Here is a 20,306-nt window from a genome sequence, read left to right on the forward strand (position 1 = left end):
GCTGTGCTGCTGCATCTTCGTTGCTGCATGGGCTTTTCTTTAGTTGTGGCAACCGGGGGGGCTACTCTTTGTCGCAGTAGCTGGGCTTCTTGTTGGGGTGGCTTCTCTTGTTGCGGACCAGGGGCTCTAAGGCACGCAGACCTCAGTAGTTGTAGTGCAAGGGCTTAGTTACTCCACAGCATATGGGATTCTCCCCGACCAGGGATTGAACCATTGTCTCCTGCATTGGCAGTCAGATTCTTTACCACTGAGCCACCAGGCCAGGGAAGTCCTACAACACAATGATTTGATATATTTACATATTGCAAAACAATTATCACAGTACGTTTAGTTAATATTCACTTAAATTTCCTAAATCCCTTAATATACCTCCTTTTGAAAATTCCCATCAGTCTTGGCTGACCTCAAGAAATAAAAGGACAGGTGGAGAACCAGGTGGAGAACAGGAGACCTTGTGCCCAGCCAGTGGGCAGGGGTGGGAGCCAGCGGGGCCCAGGCAGGGAATGGGACAGGTCAAGTGGTTGAATCTATAGCTCACATTCACCTCTTGAGCCAATGAGAGCCTCTGGGAGTGACTCACTCTTTCCACCATGGGCCCTGGCATACAGTGGATGCCCAATGCTGGCTGACTCAGTTAGAGGGATAACGTGAGAAAACTTACTGACTCTATTACTGAAATTGACCCTATCTTCTAATCTCTGTGTGAAGCAGTCCGCTGGGCTACTGAGGTCCCTGTCCAGAATACCTGCTCACCTTGGCCACCACCAACCTAGCCTGTAGGCTTTTGCTTTTCCTCTGAGCTGGCCCAGGACAGAGGACTGAACTTGTCCCTCCCCCCGCCCCAAGTCAGGAGAACACTGTCCAGGTTAGGGCCCAAAGTGCCAAAGACCTTTATTGAAGGTGGTGGTTTGGGGTGGGGAGAGGGTAAATTTGAAGGGAAAGCATCTCAGAAAATGCTCTGCATCCAGGTCACTTGTTGCAAAGCTCAACTCAGTTACCTTCTCCCTGTGTTTGGGGCCAGTAGATGTGTTTTCTCAAACCTCAGAAGTGTCTACACACTCATATTTGAGTTTCAGGAGACTTATGTGTAGAAAAAAAGTGTTTTTTCCTGCCTGTGTGGTGCATGCTCAGTCGTGTGTGACTCTTTGCTACCCCGTGAACTGTAGCCTGCTTGGTTCCTGTGTCCATGGAATTCTCCAGGCAAGGATACTGGAGTGGGTTGCAATTTCCTCCTCCAGGGGATCTTCCCAACCCAGGGATCAAACCCACATCTCCTGCATTGGCAAGCAGATTCTTTTACCACTGCACCACCTGCATAGCCTATCTCAAGCTTAATACCCAAAATCCCAGCCCCTGTTTGAAATCCAAATTGGAAGATGGCTTAGTTCATTAGTATTCCCTCAAAAAATATTTCTTGTTGTATGGTTAGGTAGAAGCCACAGGAGGAAACAAGACAGGTTCTTTGGTAGATAATGTTGGAAAAACTGGTTCATTACATAGAAAAAGGTGAAACCATGTTCATATACAATACATATATAGTGAATTCTAGACCATTCACAACATAAATATGAAAAATAAAACTATACAATTAATAGAAAAACAATGTTGCAGAAAATCTGTTACGTAGGGGTGGTAGGGAAGGACTAAAACATTTCAAAAGAACAAATCACTGTTGCAAAACGTTGATGATTTTGATTATACAAAAATTAAGTATTTATTCTCCACAAGATACTTATTAGTTACAGAGGGGAAAATAGCAATTTAAAGCATAGAAACCTGGCAGACACCACCTTAACCAAGTAATCAAAGTTAACATCACCAGTAATGGGACAAATTGACATCACATGCCTCCTGATAAGATGTACTGAGAAGGTACAGCCTCACTTCTGTGATATTCCTGCCAAAAATGCACAGCCTGAATCTAATCACAAGGAAACACCAGACTAGCCAAAACTGAGGGACATTCTCAAAATGAATATTCTGTACTCTTCCAAAATGTTAAGGTCATGAAAGATACAGAAAGGTTACAGAACTGCTTCAGATTGAAGGAGGCTAAAGAGATAGGTCAGCTGAATGCAATGTATGATCCTGAATCAAACATATATATTTTTTCTTTTTATATAAAGGAAATTGTTGATATATATGGCAACATTTGGATAAATTAGTATCTAATCTGTAGATAATATTACTGTATCAAAGTTTATTTCCCAATTTTGATAATTATACTGTAGTTATGTAAGTAAAGTCCTTGTTTCTAGAAAACAACATATTGGGTACTTAGAAATAAAGGAACATTATGTCTACAACTTACTCATAAATGGTTTAGGAAAAAATACATACATACACCCAACACAGAGAATGCAGCAAAGTGTTATAATTTAGGAATCCAGCTGAAGGAAAGAGCAGAATTCTTTGTTGTATTTTGCAACTTTTCTCCAAGTTGAAATTACTCTAAAATAAAATGTTACAAAATTAAGGATTTCTGTTTAGTGAAAGACACTAAGGAGAGAGTTAATGGCTGCCACAGTGCCTGAAGAACTATGGACGGAGGCTTGTGACATTGTACAGGAGGCAGTAATCAAGGTCATCCCCAATAAAAAGAAATGCAAAAAGGCAAAATGGTTGTCTGAGGAGGGCTTACAAATTGCTGAGAAGAGAAGCTAAAGGCAAAGGAGAAAAGGAAAGATATACCCATTTGAATGCAGAGTTCCAAAGAATAGCAAGGAGAGATAAGAAAGCCTTGCTCAGTGATCAATGCAAAGCAATAGAGGAAAACAATAGAATGGGAAAGACTACAGATCTCTTAAAGATGGGCACAATAAAGAACAGAAATGGTTTGGACCTAACAGAAGCATTAGATATTAAGAAGAGGTGGCAAGAATACACAGAAGAACTGTATAAAAAAGATCTTCATGACCTAGATAACCACAATGGTGTGATCACCTACCTAGAGCCAGACATCCTGGAATTTGAAGTCAAGTGGGCCTTAGGAAGCATCACTATGAACAAAGCTAGTGGAGGTAATGGAATTCCAGTTGAGCTATTTCAAATCCTAAAAGATGATGCTATGAAGGTGCCGCATTCAATATGCCAGCAAATTTGGAAAACTCAGCAGCGGCCACAGGACTGGAAAAGGTCAGTTTTCATTCCAACCCCAAAGAAAGGCAATGCCAAAGAATGTTCAAACTACCCCACAATTGTACTCATCTCACACGCTAGTAAAGTACTGCTCAAAATTCTCCAAGCCAGGCTTCAACAGTACATGAACTTCAAGCTGGATTTAGAAAGGGCAGAGGAATCAGAGATCATATTGCCAACATCCATCAGAGCATTGAAAAAGCAAGAGACTTCCAGAAAAATATCTACTCCTGCTTTATTGACTACAGTGAAGTGTGGACCACTTTGACTGTCTGGATCACAATAAACTGTGGAAAATTCTTTAAGAGATGGGAATACCAGACTACCTGACCTGCCTCCTGAGAAATCTGTATCAGGTCAAGAGGCAACAGTTAGAACTGGACATGGAATAACAGACTGGTTCCAAATTGGGAAAGGAGTATGTCAAGGCTGTATATTGTCAGCCTGCTTATTTAACTTATACGCAGAGTACATTATGAGAGATTATTTCAAGGAAAGGGTGTTTATACAGAAAGAAGAAAAAGAAAAAAGTAAGTAAAAAAAGAAAGTTCCTTTGAGACATACTATGTTGCTCCTTCTCCCTTTATCAGGAATTGTTCTAATTTCTGTTTATTTTCCTGGTACGGTCTACCTTGATTTGTCACTGAAGGGTGTCCAAGCTAAATTAAACAGAGTGTTTCTTTCTTGGCGCTGGAATGAAATAACTCAGGTCAGCAAGTGTGATTACCAAAGGCTTATCAGAAACTGTGATTAGTACCATATTATGTCTTTGATTACATTTTAAAAAATATTTTATTTATTTGGCTGAACAGGGTCTTAGTTGCAGCATGTGGAATCTAGCTCCCTGACCAGGGACTGAACCTGGGCCCCTTGCATTGCCAGTGTAGAGTCCTAGCCCCTGGACCACCAGGGAAGTCCCATCTTTGATTAAATTTTAAAGGGAAAACAATTATTTAACAAACTAGGTTTGTTTCACAAATAAATTTTTTTCCAAATGCAATGGTATGCTCCAGGTGGGTTGGCAGGTGTGGCTACCCGAGGGCCTCAGTACCTGCTGAGGTTATCATGGCACAGAGCTGCTCCTTATCACTCAGATCCTAAACGCCAACATGGTTGGGTGTCCTGCTGTGTTAGACATTGGGCCCATTCTGACCTCGGGGCAAACCCCAGCTCAGAGACTCAGGAGCTGGGTAGACCTAGGCAAGTTTAATTTAGTTTTGTTTTTTAAAGCATTTCTGGATTTCCATTTACTCGCTTATAAAATGCAGATAATCCACACCTTATTAGTTTGTTGTGAGGATAAAACAAGTTAATTCATGTAAAGTGATTAGAATAAAGCTTGGAACATAGTGCCCGATAAATTATCATCATTGTTGGATCAAGCCAAGGGTTTCTGCCTCACACTACTGAAACTCAGAAGAGACTGAAGTATAAACCAGGTGTCAGTTTATTAACTTATCACTAGAAACGCAGTCAATAGGGGCCCTGAAAATCCATATTTACTGGTTAGTACATCCTCTCTGGGTGAGAAGGGTCATGCAAACTAAGTCACAAGCCAAAGAAACCAGATAAAGTTAGAATGGAGTGGTGGAGTTAGTAAATGGAGCTCAGAGGCCTGTGGTGTCAAGCTCTGACAGACTAAGACATTCAATGTCTGTGAAGGACAAGACCTGCCAGAGGGAAGAGCCACAAGATAGAGCCTGCTTCTTCTCAGGCAGGTCTGGGGACCCCCACTGAGCAATTCTTGGTCTGTCCATTGCAGGGTTCTGGCCTTCTTGATTTGAAGCATATTTAATGTGCTCTTCAAATCACTTGTGTTCTTCCTTGGCTAATGTACACTCATCAACCTGATGGTTCTTAAATGTGCCCCCAACCCTGAAACACACATACACCAGCAAACCACAATTTGCCAACTCTTAAATGGCTTCTACATCTCAACCGTTGTTTGTTGACTCTTGCTAGTTTTACAATAAGATAACTCTACTCCCAAGTTGAGTGTACCGCATGGTAGAGTAGAGTTCATGCAGAAGAAAGAGGAAGAAATCCTTGGTGGTGAGAGTTTCAGAACGACTATGCCCAAAGGTCTCAATCAGTCAAAATAAAAACCCCTAGACTCCTACACTGATGGGGAGTCACCAACCTGGAACCAAGTATTGAGTAAGGGAACAAATTGAATATAGAACATTCAGAATGAACTAGAGGGGCATGTGAGTGTGTGCAGAAGAATCCAAAGAAAATATTTATTCAGTGGAAGAAGAATCCAAGAAAAGGTCCTTCTAGGTTCAAGGACACAAAACAGGAGGCATGGGTACCTGTCTTTTTGACTGAAGCACCATGACCAAACACAGAGGATTTTAGCTGTAGGACACTATAAGCAACATTTCAATAAAAGTCAGTAAAGTGGTGGAGGTCGCCACTAATAATCATCGTAATGGCTAACCATTATGGAGGGCTTCCCTGGTGGCTCAAGGAATAAAGAAACTGCCTGCAATGCCATGATGAGAGTTTTGCTTATATTATCTGATTTAATAGTCACCATAACCCTACAATGTAAGGACCATTTTAAAAATTTTTAATTATTTTTGGCTGTGCTGGGTCTTTGTTGTTGCACACGGCTTTCTCTGGTTGTGGCAAGTGCTCTTCATCGTGGTGCGTGGGCTTCTCCCTGAGGTGGCTTTTCTAGTTGCAGAGCACAGGCTCTAGGCACGTGGGTTTCTGTAGCTGCAGCACACAGGCTCAGTGTGCTCAGTGTGGGGCTTGGGAGCCCTAGAGCACAGGCTCAGTAGTTGTGGCGCACAAGTTTAGTTCCTCCATGACATGTGGGATCTTCCCAGACCAGGGACCAAACCCTTGTGCCCTGCATTGGCAGATGGATTCCCAACCACTGGGAAGCCCTGAAAGCATTATTACTCTCATTTTATAGAGGAGGAAACTGAGGCGCAGAGAAGCTTAATTTGACAAGGTCACAGAGCTATTAGATAATAGGATCCAGACTTGAATGTAGTTCTGACTCCAGAGCTTGCTCCCTAATTTATAACTTTAAAGCAAATTAAAATAGGGTCACAGTTGGCCCCCTCATTTTGGGTTCAAAATATTTTCCTAAAAGGACAGGAGGGCACACGACCCTGGGCATACTCACCGGCATGCATGATAAGAGATCGCCCACTGTATGAATAGCTGTAGAGCAAAGTTGAGAACAGCCGATCCGGAAGATGTGAGAAGGCTGGAGACCTGGATACCTCGGTTACCACCCCATCTCTGCAGGCACAGAGGTATCTGAACCTAAGCAAGACATGTAACATCTCTCTACTTCAAGCTTCTGTTCTATAAAATGGGAGTAACTCAGCAAGGGTCACATATAACAAGATTATCGAGGAGATAAGACTGAAAGAGAACATTTGTGAAAGCATTCCTTGGTGTTAAAAATGCTGCAGCATGGGTTGACAAATATTTATTTTAATTTAGGGTTTCAAAGGTCTCCCTTTATACAGTGCAGCAGAAGTCACTTCCAAACCACCCATTTATTTAACAAAAAGAAAAGAGAAACCTAGAATTACCAACAGGGTATGACTTACACATATTATTAGTATGGGCTGAAATTGCATGGTGATTTCTGCCTCTCCCCATGCAACTCAGTGGGTTCCAGGCAGAGTTTCATGCTGTGCTCCTGCATTCAGGCTTTCTGATTCTTGGTTTAGCAGATGAGGACTGTGGGGTGGGCCTCCTGGGGCCATCATCTTGATGATGGCCTGGAGTGCTTGTCTGTGCTCGTGAGAGTCTGCCTGTCTCCAGAGGAGGCTCCAGGCTGCTGTCTTCTCACTCCTCCCATGAAATGACACCCTCTGGATCTATGACATTTTACAGTTTATTAAAAAAATTATTCCATTTACACAGGAACTTATCTAATTTAACCCTTTCTCCTACCCATGAAATGGGCAAGATAAACTGCATTATGCCCATTTTATGGATAAGGATAATTTACTCTGGAGACATTGATTTGCCTAAGATGCAGTCAGTGGTGGGGCTTGCCAGGTAGTGCTAGTGGTAAAGAACCCACCTGCCAGTGCAGGAGATGCAAGAGAAGCAGGTTTGATCCCTGGCTCAGGAAGATCCCTTGGAGGAGGAAATGACAACCCACTCCAGTATTCTTGCCTGGAGAATCCCATGGACTGAAGCACTTGGCAGGCTACAGCCCATAAGGTTGCAGAGTTGGACATGACTGAAGTGACTTAGCACACATGCAGTCGGTGGGAGAGCTAGGCTAATCCCAGTGCATGACTTTCCCACTATACCACACATTTTGAATCACTTAATGAACCAATCACTGAGCACTTAGATTGTGTCAGCCATTGTGTGAGGTATTCCTTACTCATCAGCTTGTTCTCCTGAGAGAAGCATCTTCAAACCCCTCACTTCCCGTCCCATGCAATTAATGATGAGTTTTAAGTGACAGAATTAATAAATCCTCACTATTCAGCATGTCACACTAGGAGCTGAGCAGTAGGGCAGTGTGGCCACTCAGAGCTATGCTCTGGAGTCAGATGATCCTGTATCCTCCCACTGTGTCAACTCCATTTCCTCATCTATAAAAAAGGGGACAACTGTGCCAGTGCGGGGGGTTGTGAGGATTTAGTGTAGGTAAAGCAACTACAGTGCCAGTTATGTAACAACAGCTCAATAACGACTGTCATTTTCTTAACAATTCTCTTGAAAGAAGGAGACATTAGAAAACAAAAATTTACCTCCATAATATCATGTCCCAAAGCTTTCATATCAAGGCTTGGCCCAGAAAAAGGAGCCCTTCCTCATTCTGGCAGAGCCCACAAGCCCTTGCCTGTGCACCTCTCTGCTGCTCTGACCCTGTGGCTTTAGGGCTGGAAGCTCTCCTTCTCCAATGTCATTCCCTACTTTTTCTCAATTTCCCCCAAATATTCACTTCTCAAGCTTTTGCATGTGGCATCTTAGTTCCCCAAGAAGGAATCAAACCCACATCCCCTGCAGTAGCAGCAGAGTCTTAACTGCTGGACTGCCGAGGAAGTCCGCTCAAGCATTTACTGAGCACTTCTTCACGTGCTGGGCATGGGAGTGGTTGCTGTGATGAGCTTCCAGGAATAAAAGACTTGGCACACTGGGTGCTGAACACCGATGGCAGTGAGTCCTCAGCTGTCACCCCTTAAGCGCAACTGCCTCAGCTGATGAAACGTCCTCTTCTAATGTCATTGCTCCTCCCAGTGGCAGCCAACACTCAGACTGTTCAGTTCGGTGGAATAAGGCTGGACCCATTGCCTCAACTCAGAACACCTCTGCCAGCTCCAGAATGTGGGGTTGACTGAGGCCTTCATTGGGCCTGCATTGTAGCCCAACTTCTCCTTCTGCTCAATCTGGAGCACTGCACATTGCAATCTCTTCAAGCTGCTTTCCAGGGAACCCAAACTGTGACAGGGACAGAAGATGCAAATATGAGCAAGCCAGGGTTTGGGCTTCAAAGATATCCAGGCAAGTGGGAACCACAAGGCTAATGGCAAGCAGCTTACAGTAAGGGACACATAAAGTGCACGGAAACCCGCCTGGAGGTGGGCAGGTTGAGGGGAATCCATCATTCCAGGTTCAGCCAGGTTTGGGGCCCACCCTGCTAGCCTGTGATTTCCCAGACTCTGACATTCAGTCTACACGCTCAGGCTGGTGACAAGCCATAGTGCTCTGATGTTGGCGTTGTTTGGTTTGCCATCTGAGGATGAGCCTGACCCAGGCCTGGAAGGTGGCTCTTGGTAGGATGCTGCTGCTGTGCTGTGCTTAGTCGCTCAGTTCTGACCGACTCTTTATGACCCCATGGACTGTAGCCTGCCAGGCTCCTCTGTCCATGGGGATTCTCCAAGCAAGAATACTGGAGTGGGTTGCCATGCCCTCCTCCAGGGGATCTTCCCAACCCAGGGATTGAACCCAGATCTCCCACACTGCAGGCAAATTCTTCACCATCTGAACTAACAAGGAAGCCCAAGAACACTGGAGTGGGTAGCCTATCCCTTCTCCAGGGGATTGTTCCAACCCAGGAATTGAAATAAGGTCTCCTGCATTGTAGGCAGATTCTTTACCAGCTGAGCTACCAGGGAAGCCCTCTTAGTAGGATGTTAGGTTCTAAATGACAAGCTAGGCTGGAGAATGGCCAGTGAGGGTAAATGGTCCCTTCTTGGCTTACATTTGCCTGGAAACCAGTGAGAACGTACCTAAAGTTGTCTCTATCCCACAAATCTTGACAGCAATTCCAATGTTGAAATAAACTGACTGGTACCTTCAATTGCTGTGTAGACTTGTATGGTAGGATCTATGATCCCTCTGCATTCCCCCTCCCACACGGGACCAGCGAGGCTGCCTGAGGGACTGGAGTGTGGTAAGGCCAGCAGAAGCAAGGAGGCCAGGACTGCAGAGGCCTTTCAACCTGGCCAGCTCCTGAATGTTAAGGCTCTGGTGGAAGAACCAGCCTCCCAGGGGCAGAAGTTGGAAAGGCTCTCTAGAGTGGAAGGGGGTGCTTCCCTGTGTCAGATTCCTCCCTTCTCTCTGCTGTGTTTCTTGGGAGAGCAGGCTGACACTGCCTGAATTTTCTACCCAACTCCCAAATGCCCCAAATTCCCCCAAATTCACCTTACATACTTATTGTAGGGTCTTTCTCAACTGCTGCAATTCACTCATCTTAATTTTCTGAAGGTCTGCAGTGTAGGTCTGTATTTGTCACACATACAGGCTCTTATTTAATAGAATCATAAAACTGTGAGCCAGCCTAGAGGCCATCTAATGCTGCCTCCTATTTGAAAGAGCCCTTCTTTAGGTAGCCATGGGGCTGAACAGTTCCAGAGATTGGGAACTGTAAGAAGGCAGTTTGAGTTGTTAAAGTTTTTCCTTCCTTTGAACCCAAACCTGTCTACTCTGGAGTCACTCAGAAAAAAATGTACTGCTTTTTCTTATGATGGCCCTCCAAATCATAGACTGGACAGAGAGGAATCACTCTGAGTGCTTATGTAGACCCCATGGAGGTGTACAAAGGTCGACTTGTCATGGCTACCCAGCTAATTAATATAAGTGAGCCCTTCTATTACCAGTAATAGTGCTGGGATCTGATCACAGATCCAATTCCACTGCTCTCCACACACACAGCCACCTCCAAAGAAACACTCTGCCACTGAAGCTTCGGCGGCATTTCCAGGGACTCTAAAGAACTGGGAAAACTCAGACAGGGACCACAAGCTGGTGAGGGGTGAAGGGGCTGACGAACAGGGATGCACAGACCCTACCCCGGATGGACCCAACTGGCCCACATGCAGGTCTGAGGTTGGAAGAGAGGGATGGGGCCTGTGGTCCTTGGAATCGTGAGCATGCATGTGGCCACAGACATGCCTAGAACACCACCTCTTGAGGACTCCTGAGACAGGGGCTGAGCAAGCAGGAAGATTTAGTGACCCTTCCTGCTGGCTGTGCAGCAGTCCACTGGTGCAGAGCCTTCCAGCTTTATTCTCCTTTACCCCCAGACAGGTGTCTCCTCCCCAGTGACCTGTATCACACGACCCGCAGTGGCTGGGTTAAGATCCCTTGGCTGAACTTTGTGATGACAATTCTCCACGAAGCTGACAAGTTCCTTCTGTTGATGCTGGTTTCTCCGGTCATTAAGAGGAAAGCAATTTTAGTGTCTTCTGCACGACAATTACATACAGTGGCTGAGTATCCAGGAAATAATATTTATAAATCATACTACTTCTGTTATACAACCCCCTCTCCCCATTTAAACACTGGTTAATTTGAAACCAAGATGTTCATTTTCTTTGCCTTAGACCCCATTCTCAATTCCCTACTTCCCAGGCCTCTCCTATGTGGTTAAGAGAAAAAATAAGGAACACAAAACCACTCAAGCAAAATGGGGACAGTTTCTCACTTTTCTCTTTGGCCCCAAATGGTCCAATTCAGAGAAGCAGAGTGAGCCTGGGCCAGAGATCACTGGAGAAAGCAGCTGGCAAACCATGTCTGAGGCCAGGTTGCAGAATCAGCTTACTCGCTCAAGCAGTGGGGCTGAGACAGAAGAACCCAGACCCCTTAGCTAAGCCTTGGCTGGAAAGCACAGCACTGCAGTGATGGAATACACTGCCCTTCATTATAAGCTTGGTCCACTGCAAGGTCGACCCCCAGCGGCTTTGATGACATCTCCCCCCAGGGGCAACATTGATGCTTCCATGGCCTCCTCCACACGACGGACGCAAATGTCACAGGAAAATGCCAAATCAGAGACTGCACTCCTTAACCATGGGCGAACACTGCAGCCCTGCACCAGGAGCAGCAGAGTGAGCAAGAGAGATGCAGGGATATTTAATTTACACAGTGGCCACTCAGAGCCCAGTCACAGCTGGGGCAGTGGGAGGGCAGCGCCCCCACTCCCTTCCCCTTGGAGGACCAGTCCTCAAAGACCCTTAGGTGGGGCTCCCGGGTTGTGCAGAGGATGCTCCAGTCAAAAAGAGAGATTTATGAATAAGGCTGTCCCCAAAGTTGGGGGAAGTTCGTGGCAGGAGATGGCTGCCTACATGGTGGCCCAGGGGTCTGAAAGACAGTCCATGTCCTGGGCACAGTCCTCAGCCTCGTGGCCCTAGAGGAAGCCCTCACGGCGGAACTGTTCCTGGAGAAGAGCTCGGTACTGATCAAATCCCCCCTCAACCCGGGTGACGCCGCCTCCTTCGCACACCCACAGCTCCCGGCACACCAACCGGATGAAGCGCTCGTCATGGGACACCAGAATCACACCACCCTGAAAGACAGAGACCGTGGGGCTCTCAGAGGGGCCCAAAGGCGTGCTAGGCCCAGGAAAGAGTGGGCAGTGTGAAGGTACACTCACCCTGAAGTTGTTGAGAGCACGGCCCAGAGCCTCAATGGTCTCCATATCCAGGTGGTTTGTGGGTTCATCCAGAATGTAGAAGTTGGGACTGGAAGGCAGAACCCAGAAAGGTGGGAAGTTAGGGGGCTGGGAGAAAATGAGCTCTGATACCAAGGCAAGACAATCATTTTCCATTGGGCAAGAGCAGGAAAGTGGAGGGCAAAGCTCTAGTCAAGGCGGCTCACCAGGGCATGGTCATCTGAGCAAAGGCCACCCTGCTCTTCTGGCCCCCAGACAAACTGGCAACAGGGCGCACAGCCAGTTCTCCAGAGATGCCATACCGGCCCAGTTGGTGACGGTACTCCTCCTCAGGCCGTCCTGCAATAGGCCCCACCCCACCGTATGGGTACCAGGCCCAACTCCCTCCCTTCACCATCCACCCAGCCCCACCCCCAATTCCCACATCCTTATACCCAAACTCAGCAACCCAAGGTAAGCCTAGGGGGAGGTGTCAGGTCCAGCCCTCTTTCCTCAGCTCAAATCCCTAACGCACCAGGGAACTTGCGTGCTAGCAGTTCCACAGCACTGACATTCAGGTCCAGCTGCTCCACGTGGTGCTGGCTGAAATAGCCAATCTTCAGATTCCTGCAGACAGATGGGAAGGAGGAGAGGGAATGGAAGGCAATGACCATAAAGGAGTGTAGCTACAGCACAGGAGGGGTTGGAAAGCGGAGGTGTGGGCCCTACCTGTGAGCATGTCTGATGCCCCGAACAGGTGTCAGGTCCCCCATAAGCAACTTCAGCATGGTAGACTTCCCAGCCCCATTCTCCCCAACCTGTAAGATAACACATGAGTATATAAAGAGCATCCCTGAGTGTGATACAGAAGCAGAGGAGATGAGAATAGATCCCAGGTAGTCCCAATGACTCCAACAACGAAAAAAAAATATTTTTAAGTAACTGTAGAGAAAAAATGAAGGAAACAGTAAAGCTGTGAAGGGGACCAATACCCAAGTACCCACTAAGTGCAAGGGAATTAATTCTCCCAATAGCAGAGCAAGCTGGATATTATCTCTCTTTTAAGAATGAGAAGTCTGCTTAGTAACCAAGCTAAGAAATAGCAGAGTTAACATCCGAAGTCTGACCCTGAGCCATGCTCTCTCCTCTATGTTCCAGTTAGGAGGACACTCAGAGCTGAGACCAGTAAGATAAAGTACTGCTCTAAGTACTTATAAAACACCACAGGCCAGGCTCTCTATCTATGCTGCAGAGTGGCCCTGTGAGGCTGGAAGAGGGACCAGGACAAGTACAGTGAAGTCCTCAGCCCAGGCTCTGACTCCTACTCCTGTGGACCTTCCCTCCCACGTGACCAATCCACAACACAATCTCCACACTGGGAGAGTTCAGTCCCAGCTCACAGAACAGAGATGGTAGCCATACCACACAGATGCGGGATTCAAGATCGGCAGAGACAGAGAGACGGCTGAATATGACGTGCTTTGGGTCGTAGTAGAAGTCCACCTCATCCAGTTGCAGGATTGGTGGTGAGAACTTCTCAAATCCATCGGGGAACCTGCAGGAGGTGGGATGATGAGCCTGAGGGCAGCCCCAGAAACAAGAGCTTCCCCACCTGCCCCTCTGACCCAACACTCACTTCATCACTACCTCCAGCTCCTTATCCACAGGTTTCAGCTCTGGTCTGAGGAGAGAGGAGACAGACTAGATTTGTGACTTTAAAAAATGGATTTGTTCTTATCATACAAGTAATACATATGCTGAAAAGAATAGAGGTTTTTTTGGGGGGGTAGGTTTTTGTTTTCCCAGTTAATATACTATATGTTTCAATGTCACAAGATCCTAAGCCTTACGATTTTAAGCTCCCCTACCGTAACCTGTATGTCTAGAAATGTTGCTTTAAGATTAAACTTCCAATACTCTTTTGGGTATATAACCGGAAAAAAAAAAAAATACTGATTGGAAAAGATACACGTATCCTTGTGTTTACAGCCATATTGTTTACAATAGCCAAGACAAAGAAACAACCTAAGTGTCCATCCATCCACAGATGAATGGATATACATATACACACACATATACAATGTGTTGACAAAGGTCTGTAGAGTCAAAGCTATGGTTTTTCCAGTAGCCATGTATGAATGTGAGAGTTGGATCATAAAACAGGCTGAGCATCAAAGAACTGATACTTTTGAATTGTGGTGCTAGAGAAGACTTTTGAGAGTCCTTGGACTACTAAGATCAAACCAGTCAATCCTAAGGGAAATCAAGCCTGAATATTCACTGGAAGGACTGATGCTGAGGCTGAAGCTCCAATACTTTGGCCACCTGATGCAAAAAGCCGATCCACTGGAAAAGACCCTGATGCTGGGAAAGACTGAAGGCCAACAGAAGAAGGGGGCAGTAGAGGATGAGATGGTTAGACAGCATCAACAACTCACGAACATCAATTTGAGCAAACTCTGGGAGACAGTGAAGGACAGAAAAGCCTGGGGTGCTGTAGTCCCTGGGGTTGCAAAGAGTCAGACACGACTTGGTGACTGAACAACAACTCAACCATAAAAACAGAATGAAATTTTGCCATTTGTAATAAATGGACTTGAAGACTATGCTAAGTGAAATCAGTCAGAGAAAAAGAAATACTGTATGATATCGCTTATATATGAAATCTAAAAAAATAAAATCTAAAAAAACAGATTCACAGATACAGCGAATAAACCAGTGGTTACCAGTGGGTAGAGGAGAGGGAGGCAGGGGCAAGACTAGGGTAAAGAATTAAGAGATACAAACTCCTAGGTATAAAATAAGCTACAACGATATACTTATTACACAACACAGAGAATATAGTCAATATTTTATAAGTAAAAATGGATCATGATCTTTAAAAATTGTGAATCACTATGTTGTACACTTGAAACACATAATATTGCACATCAACTATACTTCAGTAAAAAATGCCTCCAAAGCTCAACATCATTAGTCACAAAGGAAATACAAATCAAGATTTCAAAGAGATATCACTTCATATCCACTAGGAGGGCTACACTTCAAAAGACAGATAATAAATGCTGGCAAAGTGGTGGAGAAATTGGAATCCTCATATACTGCTAATAGGAATGTAAAATGGTGCAGCTGCTGTTAAAAAGTTTGGCAATCCCTCAAAATCTTAAACATAGAATTATTACATAACCCAGCAATTCCACTCCTAGCTATGTACCCAGGAGAATAGAAAACATATGTCCACACAAAAACTTGTTCATAGCAGCATTATTATTCCTAACAGCCCAAAACGGGAAACAATCCAAATGTCCACCACCTGATGAATCATTAAACAAAATGTGGAGTAACTGTACAATGAAATATTATCTGGCCAGGAAAAGGAGTGAAGTACTAATCCAGGCTGCATGATGAACTTCAAAAACATGACATTATGCGAAAGAAGCCAGACATAAAAAAAAGGTCACAGGGACGAATCTGTCTATATGAAATGTTCAGAATTAGCAAATATATACAGACTGAAAGTAGACTGATGGTTGCCGAGGTCTGGAGGCAAGATGAGCTCTCCAAGAGCAGTAACAGGGGCCTTCCTGCAGGGAAGGAAGTTAGAGTGGATTTGTAGGAAAGGAGAGATCTAGAAGGGGAGGCTAAGATGAGAATTGTAGGCATTCCTTACAAAATGAGAGGAGTCAGGGCCCAGTCAGAGACACTGTACTCACAGTTTCTCCAGCATCTTGAGTTTGCTCTGCACTTGGGAGGCTCTGTTGGCATTGTAGCGAAAACGGTCAATAAAAACCTGCAAGTGGACAAGTTCAGGCATATTCAGCTCCCTCACCCCCCACGACTCTAGTACCCATGGGATGGGGCGGGTCCCCAGTCCTGCCTGCTCTCCCACCTGGATATGCTGGCGATACTGTTGCTGGGCCTCATATTCACGCTGCTGATTGAGCAGTCGCTCCTGCTTGCTCTTGATGAAGGTCTCAAAGTCTCCCCGGTAACCATCCAGCCGCTGGCTGTGCAGGTGGATGATGTCTGTGGCTATGGCATTCAGGAAGTTGCGGTCGTGGGAGACGACCAGGATTGTGGAGGGCCACGTCTGAGGGGGTCACAGGATGGCAGGCCCGGTTTGGGAGGGCAATCAGCTCCCAAACCCCAGAGGCCTTGGAGGCAGACACTCCCCAGACCTGCTCCACACCTGGAGGCACTCACCTGCAAATAATTCTCCAGCCACAGGATGGCCCTTACATCCAGCATGTTAGTGGGTTCTGGAAAAGCGGGGGAGGACATGTTTGGGATTGAAGGGCTGGAGAACTGGAAACTTGGACAATGCCACCCTTCTGCACCCCAAAGTCAGGGTGCCGCATTTCAAACTCACCATCTAACAGCAGCAGATCTGGCCTATGGAAAAGAAGAATGCATGGTTTGAGGTTTCAGGTCAGCGACTTGTCGCCACCTCCCAAGAGACAAGCTCATCTTCCATAGTATCCACATACAGGTCCAGGGGACTCACCTAGCAAACAGAGCCCGGGCCAGGGCCAGTCTCATCCTCCAGCCACCTGAGAACTCCCTAAAGAGACAGAGCTGCATCAGGGGCGAGTGTTCACGAGAAGAGGCAGAGGCACAGTCAACAGTGTTCAGAGCCAAGAATGGTAAGGGCCACTCACCGGGTGGGCTGCTGCTGCATTTTGGGGGTAAAGCCAAGCCCAGCAAGAATGACTGATGCTCTAGGAGTAAAGAAATCAAAGAACCTGATTGGAACAGGTAACAGAAAGGAAAGATAAAATCTGAACGAAGGAAGGGAATTTTAAATACCTGGCAGGTGCTTTGTCAGCCTCGATCTCCTCCAACTTGGCATAGATTTCTGCCAGCTGTGCAGCTTGTGAACCCTCAGCCCTAGGAATGGGGGGAAGAGCCATCAGGCTGAGCGGGAGAAGTTTACTACTTTATCCTGCACCTCAGGACAGCTGCAAAGCAGGCTACTGGCTGCACTGTTGCTGGGACAGGAACAGAGCACAGGAAGGACTTGCTCACAGCAGTGACGGCAATGGGCACCATGCCAGGAACAAGGAATGCACAGCACCACCGAGCCAAACTCTAAGCCCTGCTGCTTACTAGGATGGGTATTCGAATGGCGGACTGTGCCAGCATGGCAGGCACTCTGCGAAGCACAGCTGCTGCTGGTCAGCCCGTCCCAGGGAGCCCTCACCTGCCAGCGGCAATCTGGGCGTTGAGCTCCCGCTCCCGACGCAGGAGGTCTTCTCGCACCGTGTCACTCTCCAGCACACTCTGCAGGGCAGGGGTGTCATCTCCAGCAACTTCTTGCTCCACATGCAGCAGGGAAATGTGGGCTGGAACCCGCAGGCTCCTGGTGGCCAGCATCTTTAGCAGCGTCGTCTTCCCCAGCCCATTCCGACCCACCAGGCCATAGCGGCGGCCCCATGCTAGGTTCACATCTGCTCCAGCCAGCAGTACCCTGCACGGGTAGCAGGAAGACGACAAAGGGGGCTCTAGAGATAGCTGCACAGCAAGTATAACACAAGAAACCTAACTATTTTTAGCCCCATTTCACCGCTCAAATTCTCCTTTAACTGAAAAAAAAAAAAAAAAGTCAGCCCCACTCCCCCACAGCCACTCCCTCACCTATCTCCAAAAGACACATCAAAGTTCTCAATTCGCACATCGTAGGATTTGTTCTTTCCAGATGATTCCAACCGACTTTCCTTTCGGCTGCCTGCCTGGCTGGCTGATGCCTCTTCCAAGACTCTTAAAGGGAGAAATGGATGGCTTTTAGCACTCCCAAGCAGCCTTCCATCTCAATAGGGACTGCTCTGCTCTCTTCTCAGCCCTTTTCACTAACTCACAGAGGGTTGCTGGTCTTGAGCGTGTCCTTCTCTGAGCGCTTCTCCTGCTTTGCCTTCAATCGAGCCTCAGCTTTCTCTAGCTTCTTTGCATTCACCGTCTAAGGGTCCAAACATAATGCATTTCATCATATGGTGTAGGCTCAAGGACTCAGGGAAAGTCAATCAGAAATGCCCCAGGAATATACTCCAATACTTAGAAACAGTCAACTCTCACCCCCACCATAGACACAGACCCCTCCCTTTCTTCTTCCTCTCCCTCCTCACCGAGGACTGTTCCCTCTTTAGCAGACCTGGAAGTTTGGTGCCACAGTCTGTAAGCGATAAGAAAAGCAGTCACCTTCTCCCTAAGGGAACGGAAACTAACATTTTCAGTGGCTAACGTGAATCAGACACAGACACATACATTTAAAGGAAAGCTTTACAAATCCTGGAGATAGGTATCAATTCTCTCAACACTTAAAAACTCAACTCACAGATTAAGGATACAGTGGCTAGGAGCAGTTAAGCAACTCCTACAAGATCATGCAGTAAGTTAGTAAGCTGCAAAATTGGGAAGTGAACCTAAAACTGTCCAGTTCCAAGACCCATGGGTCCTACCACACCCAAGAGCTTGGAGACCTCCCCAATCTTAATCTCTTTATTAATGGCTCATTTGCCCTCAGTAAAGATATCAACTAGCTCCTACAACCTTGTCCTGTGGAAAGAGGCACCAAGAGTCCTGAGCCCCAGAGGGCAGATGGCTAGGGGGTGGAGGACGTAGGGCAGCTAGTTCAATCTTCCCTCTCTCTCACCGTAGTTCTCTGTTATCTTTGACAACTGGATGGGGGCGTCTAGCAGCACCTGGCTGTTTCCCTGCGTCTGTGGTTCCGCCCTTGAGGGTAGGGATAGAAGGCAATGGGTTAGAAGAGGAGGAAAAAGCTCTATGGCCATCAGACCTTCTTCTCTCACGTCTTGTCACCTGACCGTCCGCTCTCCCATCTCCCCCACGAATCCCCCTGCCCTGGCACGTACAGGCGCAGAGTGTTGTACATGCGCTGGCACACGGCCCTGATGCCCGCGTCATCCTTGCTGTCCCCGGACACCTCCTGCAACAGTTCCCCCACAGCTTCCACCAGGTCATCCACAGACTCGAAGTCCGCACTGCCGCTGTGCAAGACGCCTAGGGAGGGCATGTCAAGACACGAGGAAGATACCAGGTAAGGTGGACATACAAGTAGTTTTGGTCCCCGTACTGCGGCCCCAGTCCGGGCTCCAGACCCAACTGGTCCTCGGGACAAGAGGTCACACAGAGGAGAGGCCTAGCGGCGGTCCCCGCCACTGCTCTGCCTTAGTACTTCCCCCCGCCCTGACTTCCACTTCGGCATCCCCAGCGCGTTGATTCGGTTCGGCTCACCCGTCACATAGTCGAAGACCTGTCCATCAATTTCGGGGAACTCGCTCCGCAGGATTTCAGCACAAGTCGCCATGTTCCAGTCGGGCTCCCGTCCGCGCAGTCGCTGTGAGACCCCGGTCAAAGCCCGCCCCCTACCGGTCCCCCGAAAGCTCGCCCTTCCTTCAAAAGCGCATGCGAAACGGTGACGTAAGAAAGGCGCGGAGTGCGCAGAGCCCGGTGGGCGGGGCAAACGGAGCTGGCGGTACCGTACGCAAGCGCCGCTCAGAGTCTATGCCGAGACGCACTCTCTGCGCTTGCGCGACTCTTTTTCCACGAAAGAATTAGCCACATGTGCGGTTCTCACAGGCTTCTGGGAGGTGGAGATCCTGCAGGCGGCGAGGGCGGGGTGCAGGGAAACTCGCGGTTTATCAGGCCATGAAGGGAACCTCCCGAGAAGGGCGGTCGATAAAGCACATTGGCCTTGCTAGATTCTGTATGCTCCCCAGAAGCGCGTCAGCCGCTGCGTGCTTGTCCATTTTGGAGCCCGCTGAGAGCATTGCTGACTCACGCTGGTGCCTGAGTTCTCAGAAGCCTCTGGCGCCTTTTTGTGCAGTCGCGGATTTTGTTCGGTTTTCAGGCCCTACGGGCTGCTTGTCTTGATCAGGTAGCCAGCCCGCCCGCGACCTCTCACACTTGACAGCTCAACAGACTTAAGCGAATAACGGCCTTTGGGTCTTCCATCACCCCCGGGCACTACCTCACTGACCGCCAGTGGGCAAGAAAACCAGATCGACAAGGTCTGTGTAATTTCATTAGTATTTACTATTCCCAACCTACACCCAAAGCAGACTTCTCCGCAACCTGAGTCTCAGTAAGTGACCCTAAAAGGCTATTGCCTTTCAGTGTTTCCCTCAGGTAGAAGTTAGGCATTTCCTCAAAATGCTACCGCTTCACATTTAATGTGAATATTCTTCCAAACTGGCTCCAAAATTGTCAAAGTCACACCCATTCATCGTTTTGTCATTGAGGAATATTACAAGATTTCCATTTTATTTGAAACACAGGGAAAGTGGAA

The 20,306-nt window shown here is 47.2% G+C and overlaps 1 protein-coding gene and 1 long non-coding RNA gene across 3 annotated transcripts; both read right to left on the reverse strand.

Annotated features, from left to right (window-relative positions):
• LOC112585503 lies at positions 1–9,035 on the reverse strand. Its single transcript, XR_003109864.3, has 3 exons — positions 6,714–9,035; positions 6,278–6,420; positions 1–271 (listed from the first exon to the last, which is right to left on the reverse strand). It is a non-coding gene; the product is annotated as an uncharacterized LOC112585503 (long non-coding RNA).
• Positions 9,036–10,845: 1,810 nt separating this feature from the next.
• On the reverse strand, positions 10,846–19,416 carry ABCF3 (ATP binding cassette subfamily F member 3). Of its 2 annotated transcripts, XM_006056695.4 has the most exons (21): positions 19,253–19,416; positions 18,871–19,018; positions 18,651–18,730; positions 18,124–18,170; positions 17,860–17,957; positions 17,639–17,761; positions 17,205–17,471; positions 16,811–16,891; positions 16,663–16,722; positions 16,509–16,565; positions 16,374–16,396; positions 16,208–16,263; positions 15,894–16,094; positions 15,718–15,794; positions 13,641–13,685; positions 13,427–13,559; positions 12,734–12,822; positions 12,540–12,631; positions 12,232–12,364; positions 12,008–12,095; positions 10,846–11,920 (listed from the first exon to the last, which is right to left on the reverse strand). In XM_006056695.4, the coding sequence occupies exons 1-21, from the start codon at positions 19,323–19,325 to the stop codon at positions 11,762–11,764; spliced, it is 2,130 nt and encodes a 709-aa protein (XP_006056757.1). In that variant the 5' UTR covers positions 19,326–19,416; the 3' UTR covers positions 10,846–11,761. The 2 variants fall into 2 exon arrangements, with proteins under 2 accessions (XP_006056757.1, XP_025143177.1); XM_025287392.3 differs by lacking the exons at positions 17,639–17,761; positions 17,860–17,957; positions 18,124–18,170; ... (1 more) ...; positions 18,871–19,018; positions 19,253–19,416 and having other exon boundaries at positions 16,811–16,918; positions 17,216–17,304.
• Between the last annotated feature and the right edge of the window lie 890 nt (positions 19,417–20,306).

The sequence above is a fragment of the Bubalus bubalis genome, chromosome 1 (genome assembly GCF_019923935.1).
Source record: "Bubalus bubalis isolate 160015118507 breed Murrah chromosome 1, NDDB_SH_1, whole genome shotgun sequence".
In the NCBI taxonomy this organism is placed as follows: Eukaryota; Metazoa; Chordata; class Mammalia; order Artiodactyla; family Bovidae; genus Bubalus; species Bubalus bubalis.